The 8,475-nt window shown below is 52.7% G+C and overlaps 1 protein-coding gene across 1 annotated transcript; it reads right to left on the bottom strand.

Moving 5' to 3' along the window:
* Nucleotides 1–4,254: 4,254 nt before the first annotated feature.
* Nucleotides 4,255–6,131, bottom strand: PG985_015740 (uncharacterized protein; the record flags this gene model as incomplete). Its single annotated transcript, XM_066835506.1, has 3 exons — nucleotides 4,255–4,910; nucleotides 4,966–5,584; nucleotides 6,093–6,131. The coding sequence occupies 3 exons, from the start codon at nucleotides 6,129–6,131 to the stop codon at nucleotides 4,255–4,257; spliced, it is 1,314 nt and encodes a 437-aa protein (XP_066676709.1).
* Between the last annotated feature and the right edge of the window lie 2,344 nt (nucleotides 6,132–8,475).

Raw genomic sequence — 8,475 nt, 5'->3', positions numbered from 1 at the left:
GCAATCCCAATCGACCCGCGGCGATGATTACTATACATGGAAGGGCTGGTGGTAACAACGAAAGCCCCGTCGGTATACCATGTCTGATATACGCCAGCTTTCGACGTTATTAAGCCATCCTGAGGACTGAGAGCAGCCCCTTCAAATTAATCATCTGCTTATGGAAGATACCGACTCGCAGTCGGCTCACTTTGCGATGATTGTTTTCGTACTCCTGCACCAGCCCAGTCCTCACCGAAGATACTCCAGCAGGTCAGTCACCCCACCCTGTGGCTTTTGGCAACTGGGTTGGCAAAATGTGATGGCTTTGATGGTCACACCTCCCAGGTTCAGCCGGAGTTGTCGAGTGTCACTGCATTGCATTGGCCTTGGAAATCGTCCCGCGTCGCTGGGGGGGGTAGGACAGGCTGAGATCCCGCATGCAAGGATTGATATTGAGCGACGCGACCCGTCCCTTACCGTTCGTGGCTTTCTCGCCCTCGCCGACCAACCCCATGTCTGGGGTTCTTGCCTTATTTGATTCGGTGTCGATATGCGAAAGGGACAGTGGATGGGAGAAGACGCAGGCGGCCATTATTTAGGACTCTTTGGCTTCATTCGGGTACGTCCTTAAGAATGCTTGTATGCCGCATCGTGTTCGGCATATTAGCTACCTACATTGCTAGGTACTTGATGATCCGAAGATGGACCATCGTGGCGTTCGGCAATGATGACGAGGCCAGAGAACGAGGATATGTTGTATGGGACGTCGCTGGCGACCCCAAGTGTCTATCCAATCCACTTGCCTCCTCCATGTTCATGGGCGCGCCCTGGCTATCAATGCCTGTGGTGCGGGCTCTTCATGAATTACATGTGTATGTATCATGGTGCTCGTGGATACCGTATCGCATTCAACGTAGACAGACAGGTGAATACAGGCGCCGGAATGACGGCGCATATGCGCATGCCGTCACTCGTCGCTCGATGAGTACATATGTTGTATCCAGATGGAAGCATGTAGACTTGGTCATGGTAGAACATGCAGTACCGATTACACGGAATTTAAGACTTGGCCAAATGGGTAGGTATATCCGTGACCGTTGATACAGCTAACAGACTCTCGTAAAGCTTCGAGGACTGTCCGCGGCCGCTGATGCTATGGTTTTAGCAACTGCCCATGATGAACAATAACGTGGTTCGGGGAGCTGCTATCACTTGGATGCAGCACTTACAGAAAATAACGAACTTGCGGTGTTGCTACGGCATGGCTACTTACCTCTGAACACGACCGTATGACTACCTCGCCGTTCAACATTGGATAGATATTGAGTAGCTCTCAACTGTAGGATATCCATCATTTATAGACACGCAAAGGCAGAAAGACACTAGTAGCTTGTCGCCCCTTAAAGGGGGAAGTGCACGTGTTTGGCCGCCTCCGATGAATGTACCGCCACTCAACAACTGTACCGGTATCATTACAGATGTGACTCGTGGCCAGCATCCGACGGTGTCAAGGGCTAGTAGTTCGCTGGGTGGTGACTATGGGAATGAATTGGTTGTTGGCGCGGGGTTGGCTTGCAGGATGAAATACATATCCAACATCACCACCTGAATGTAGATCGCCATCAAGCGTCGCCGTCTGTCCTGCACGTGTTTACCTCCATATCCAATACTTAGTGGTTCATCTCCCTCCCCCCTTTATCATCCGCCCATACGCGTGGCCCCAAGGATCGCACGAGGCCGACGACGACGACGACGACGACAAACAAGGGGGCCCGAGAGATAACTATTGAGAAAAACGTGGGCGCATGACCCCGGGTTTCGGATCCGGCTTAGATCTAGTCGAAACGAGCGATGCGCCGGCCAGGAGCGCCGGCGGACGCCTCCTTTTACCTAGCGCGCGCTCTGTCTCGCGCGATATCGCCATCTCTTCTTAGTCTCGTCACTTGCGGCGCCTTTCTCGTCTACTAACTGAGAAGCGAACCGCTAGAGAGAATGAGAGATTGGACGCCACGCAATGCAGCGGTTTCCACGCACTTTCTCATCACACACATGCGTTTCCTCGCCTCAGGCACCACCGGTTCGTTCTTGTGTCAAAAGTGACAGATATTGGACCTACCTAGTTAGTTAGCCGAGAGAGAGCTGACAAGCCAAGAGTAACAACAAGAGTTCCCGCCAAGCCCTCTTCTCCATGCAAGTCGGTCTTGCTGGTCAATTTAGACTTCGGACCCTCCAGATTAATTGACAGAACCGTCCTCAGTAGCTACCGTAACTACCATACAGAAATAGGGCTTCATGCGTAGTTCGTCTTCAGGTTCGTTTGCTTGTTTGCCAAGCCGGCGAGAGAAGGGCGGTTTGACTTGGCACCACACTTAAGGTTAAGTAAGGTTGGCTGATCGCGTTTCTTATTCTCAAACGGTCGACGATCTCCCCCCTCCGATTGCGACAACGATGGGCAATCGGAATGCTGCTGTAACGGCCAACATCCAACATCCAGCAGGTCGCGTGCCCACAATGCGCCTCGGTCTTGGCAGGAAGGGATCGTGGAGCACAAAAGTGTAAAAAACAAGTGGGAGAAGGGAATCTTGAGACGATTTAAACATGGCAGGGGGGGCCCCCTTGCCCCCCCCCCCCCCGGATTGTTCGATACGGCCACGGCTTCAACGAACGTCGGTCAGTAACAAACTGCGTCTTGTTTCCCGTACTATGGATGTTATCTTTTGGGCCTGGGATCCGTCCATGTATGCCAGAGGCGCAGCCGGTGGGGTGGGTGTCGTAACTTCTGTGAGTGCGTAGGTAGTGCTTACGTCGGAAGCTTAATTTACTACCCCTGGTACCTGGCAACTCGACAAAGACAGCCTGACCCCGGCCTAGTCCATGTTCGTGTTCCTGAAATAACGTAGCGCCCACCCAAGAAAAGATCAATTGATAGAGCCCGCTTGGTAATACGAAATTCCCCCTCAGCTGAGAGTCCCTAAAAGAGTTTCAAGCAAGGTTGGTTCCTTGAAAATATTAATCATCCATGATGATTGATTTCATTGACGGATGACTAAGTTTTCAGCCAAACGATAGTTCACCCAAGTCATGTTGAGCCCCAGAAAGAGTAATGAATGGCTTCTTCAGACGAGCCGAGGTTCAAACCGTCGGTTACACCTTGTCCCTTGGGGGGCTAACGATAATTGACACAGCTATATGGAGGGCGTGTGCGTTGCATCGCATCAGAGATGAATCTGCCGTCTATCTCGCCTGATGTTTGGGTTCGTAGGGGTCAGACAGAGAGACAGCTGGGCTGGCCGCTGACTAGCAATACAGTACAGTAGCTGAGGCACAGGGTCATCCCCCATCGTGGATGCAAATGTCAACCCGGGCCCGTTTCAGAACATGCCCGTTAAACCCTGAGTCAGATCAACCACACCCTCGTCTGCCCGCTAAAGTGACCCCAGAGGCAGAAACCCAAAAGCTGGGCCGCCGAATTGTCTAGAACTGGGTGACTGTAACATCATGTTTTCAGCCGATCCTTGTCCGCGCAGTCAAGGCTATGGATGCCTGTACGGGATGATGAGGTAGAGAATCAAGTCGCCTCTGGTCATGTCACAAAACCTCACGAGAACATTTGTTGATGATATGAATTCATTGCTTATAATGCGATTAATCATGTATGTATTCTAGAAAAGGAGAATATGGGTGTCCAATGTTACTTGCGCCATAAAGCGCCAAGCGAAACTTTGTCGGTAGTGACGTTTGCCTGTATACCGTGACTGTGCCTTTTATCCTCAGTGGGTATCAACGGTCATGCATAAACTCTCCCTTCTTCGTTCTGTACACGCAGAATCGTATGTACGGGCCATTACTGGTAGGGCCAACCGGCCGCTGTATGTCTCCCATGTAGTACTCCTTAACCATGCATTGCAAGTGCCCGAAACCCAGTGGGCGTGATATATCCTAGACTCCAACGCCGTATTCCCTGCTTTGCGAACATCGAAATATGTACAAATGGGCGAGATGCTGTTTCTCGCTATGCAGGCCGACGGTAATGCGTGGTCGGCTCGACGCAATCGTGAGATTGTAGAGTAGGCGAGGTTGTGCCAACCTGAAAGCTCAACCAGTGCGGATTCCTGCTAGGGGCTGATAAACCATCGGCGAGTTCTTGGGCTTTGTTGAGGAGGCGCGTCGCCGTTGTAATTCGATGACTTCGCACGCCTTCCTCTCTTCTTCGTTCGAAGCGCTGTCGTAGTCGTGAGGTGACGACGGAGCGCAAAGAGCTAAGCCGCAATTCTACTGCGGCAGGAGAAGCGCTCCTTGGTTCGTCTTCTCGCCGTCGTCTTCCTTGACGTAGCTGACCATCTGCTCCGTAACCTTGGCGCACCAGGGGTCCACGTACGAGGTCCAGAGGTTGGCGACAAAGTAGTTCAGAGGGACCCACAGGGGCAACCAGATCAACAGCTTGTGAGCACCAGGGAACTTGAGTTGGCCAGGCACCCAGTCACCGTTCTCGTTCTGGACATCCGCCGGCAGACGCGTGCCGTAGACCATCCAGCAGAGAACCCAGCGCAGGAGGGGACCGTGAAGAAGGTACACAGCAAACGACTGCTTGCCGAGCCAGAGCAGGTACTTGCCAGACAGCACATCCTTGATGAAGGGGCTGAAGTGAATACCGAGGGTGATAAGCTCAAGTCCAATGCCAGATCCGTAGCGAGGATAATCGGCCTTCTCGGGAACGATGGCAACCAGCACATTGTGCATGTATCTCGACCAGGTGGCCCATTCGGGGTGGCCTTCGGGGTAGGACGCAACGTAGAGACCAGAGATGAGGCAGACGCTGGCAATCAAGCCCGACAGACGAGTGCGGTTGGCAATGAAGTCGCTAGCGGCGGGGGTGTTTTGGATGTCGCAGAGGAAGACGCCCCAGAAGAATTGCATTCCAAATGCGGCTATGTGAATGGGTCAGCCACTGTTCAAATGTAACGGATGATAATTTCAACTTACAATCAGAAGCCATCCAGAAATAGGAGAAAATGGACAAACTGGCCAACATGCGGTATCGGGGCTGCATGTAGGCGGTCGCGGTCATGAAGACGTACACCCACAGACTGCCCTTAAGCAGCGGCAACAGTGTCCATTGGTTTCCATCGTACGAGTTGTGGCCGTGGGTCCAGGTGGTGATACAATTGTAGACAAGGCTCTTCAGCGCTTCGCCCAGGTACGGCACCTGATCAGGAGCCGTAAGACCGGACCACCAACTATCGCTTCGCTTAGCCACCAGGAACAGGCCAAATTGGGCCATAACCCAGATGATGGCTGTTGCGATACATGTAGGGATGATCAGACGGGGGAAGCGGCGCAAGGCGGATTTCGACATGGAGCTGAACGCCAGCGCTTGGTTGTCCTGTCGGCACAACTTGATCGGCTTCAAGGCGCAAACATATCCGGTGACGAAGGCGAAAATCGAGACTCCGATGCGACCCTGCACCAGAATGCGCAGGAACGGCAGCTGTAGCGCGCGTGGCTTGGCACCATCGGCGGATGCGGGCAGGAATAGGTCGCCATCAAAGGCACGAGCGATGTGGGTCAGCACGACCAAGGTGGAAGCGAGACCGCGCAAGCCCTAGAATCAAACGGTGCGTCATTAGCTTCGGAATTCCAATCAGGTAGAGTAGTAAAAGACGTAAGCGGTGCGAAGGAGGCTTTGGAATTTGTCGAATGGGCAACCATCGTCGACGCAGCTGACGACAAGTTCGGTAAGAACTAGATCGCCACCTCTGCTGAGAGGCTATCGCAGAAGATGATCTCGACTCGCTTGGCCCGAGTATAGATCATCACCTCCTGTCGTTTGGACACGCGGCCCAAGCGAGCAATTAGGTTTGGCTCTTCGCGAAGCTCTGGATCAACTCCCAGCAATGCAACGGCGGCGCAACGAGCCTTGGGAAATGGTGGGCGCCGCGTCCGCCGAGCGCTCGACCGTGCCAGAACTTCCAGCAGGCTGGTAGCAGGCCAAACCGCTGGGTTTAGGTTACTGGCCAGTCCCGTAACCTTGAGTGTGTGTATGCCCGTCTAGAGTGTAATAAGGGGATAATGTAGGGGAGCCGTTTGGGTTTGGGGAGCCGCCAACTTACATCCACCCATTTTACGTTTCCTTCTTTGCCAATCGCCATTGTTGTTGATTTGGTCACGAAATGAGGTTTTGGGAAGTTTTATCGTCGTTACCGAATCATTCGTGCCGAAAGTTCGAGAAGGAAAAAAAGTGATCGGGTTGAAAAGCGTCTGGTCTGAAGGTCGAGGTCGGGATAGGTTGCCGCCGTGATCTGATTTGGTACAGTACCGTGTACCAACTCGGCTATGCGTGCCGTGCGTCCACCAGAATGCTAATAGAGCCCGCAATGCCAGCCAAAGATAAGATCGGTGGTATAGAATCGATTAAGGAAAGAGACGACAGGTGGCGACGTCGTCAGGAGGTAATAGATATAAAGCGAAAAGAGAAAGGTAGTCGGCTAGGTAGTGGTAGTAGTAGTAGTAGTTAGTAGTGGGCAATGCCTCTCGTGTTGCCAGCAGTAAGCGAATATTGACTGTGGCCGAGGTATGCAACAAGTAATGGAGGAGAGGGGCGGGAGTCAAATGGACAGAGGAAGACCTAAGCTAATAAAAGAATGGGAGGCATCGGGTCTTGAACAAACCGGAGCGAGCGTGGTGAAATATAAACCGGTATGGGTACATAGTAATGTAATAGGGGAAACTTGATCGCTGCCCACCCCGGAGTGTGCAAGATAGCATTTCAGTCGTAGTCATGGGGGGCGTGAAAGAGCGACGAGACAAGGTCAGGTAGTCGGGCTTGGCGGGTAGGGATGTGGTGGGAAGAGGCATGGGTACTCCATCTTCTAAAGCACTTGATTGCGTCGTCACCCTGGCCCAGCGCCGGAAGGGCAGACACAGGGAGGCCCGACTTGGGACGGTCATGTTATTTACTGGCTGTCTGTGTGTATTTCCTGGCCCGGTGGGGGTGCCGCCCAGCAGCAGGCGGTACTTTCACTTCCACCAGCTTCTGCCCTGGAAGTAATGTACGACGAGTGCGACAAGTACCACTCACTCCTCCCCAAGGCACACCTCAGAACCTTACTCATTTTTGAAGTTACCTGCTGCCACAATACAATGCTGCATCATCAAGGCGCTCGCTGTGCTTGCGAATCGGCTGCCACTGCAAATCCACATCAATATTGTGGCTCTGCTTGGACGACGACTCTTGTTTGCTCGGACTTTTGGTTTTCAAACCGCTGAGTTGCGACCCGAACTTGCCGCTACGGCTTGTTTTATATTTATGTATCTAGACGGAACAGTTCGACACCGCCAAGAAAAAATAGCCTCAGGTTACGTAGTAAATATGAAATGAAGATATGGTGATAGGCGAAGACGGCCAATTTCACCAAACCAAACCAAAGTAAGGCATGGGCAGGCCTGCCTGCCATATGTACAGCCAGCCAGCCAGCCAGCCAGCACACCACAATACGTGTAAAATATAAAAAGAACACGCCAGAAGGGCACAACACGTTTTGCAATCGCGATGACGGGCTTCCGTCCAACTTGGGGTGGATTCCGATTGTACTTACCATGCGACACAAATTGAAGAAATTAAGATCCAATGCACGCCAGCTCTGACTGCTAGGAATCAGTACATATAAAACGGACTCAGCGCTAGTGCTGGGCAGTACTGGGGGGGGGCTTCAAGGCTCTACTAATCCCTAATACTGGTTCTAACAGGGCCTCACCCGCTCCTGGAGCGGGCCCCCATTAGAGGCTGCTTCCAAGACGGGCTACGTGTGCCGTTCCATGTATGGATGTTTGTTCTGCCTTCCAACTCGGGTCTTGGTAAGGTATTTTCCCGCAGGGATCGTCTCGGTGTGGCACAGCAAAATGCAAAATAAGGTGTCATGCGGTATTCCAGCAGCCCATCGTTTGGTTTGTCCAGCAGCACGTCGCCATTCCCATGTAACCTAGCATCTGGGGTACTGTTTTTGGAGTTAGTGCTGTGTTGTCGGGCGAGATGCGCCTCCGAATGCCTCTTGTGTGTCGGTTCCTTAATCGCGAGTCGTGCATGGAGCTCGGGAAGAAAAAAGAAAAGACGATTGCATGGGTCGTCCGCGTCGTGCGCGTCACAACACCGCTAGGCGCGGTGATGGCAGGTCCAGTCCAGAGGCTCGAAGTTCGAGTTCTCCTGGAGAGAGGAGCCTCACGATTTGACACTACTACGCTACTGGCTACCTACACGTACGGCCAATACTAGGCCCATATCCACAAGGAAAGTCGCAGCCTTGGCATGTAACGGTTCCTGCTTGGCCTTATTTCATCCTGTCTCCTGTCAATTCTCTTTCACGATTGAGACCGCCGTCGCTCATCATCTGCGGCAGATCTGCTTATCGTTCAAACAAAACCGACGCCTCGTAATCTGGCGCAGGTTGTCATGGGATTTTCTCTTTACCCTGGCGTTCCGTGGCGGGGTGTCGCATT

This window comes from Apiospora marii (genome assembly GCF_038362585.1).
Source record: "Apiospora marii strain CBS 49790 chromosome Unknown utg000013l_segment0_segment0, whole genome shotgun sequence".
In the NCBI taxonomy this organism is placed as follows: Eukaryota; Fungi; Ascomycota; class Sordariomycetes; order Amphisphaeriales; family Apiosporaceae; genus Apiospora; species Apiospora marii.
The sequence above is the reverse complement of the archived record's forward strand: the minus strand, read 5'-3'. Positions and strand labels throughout refer to the sequence as shown.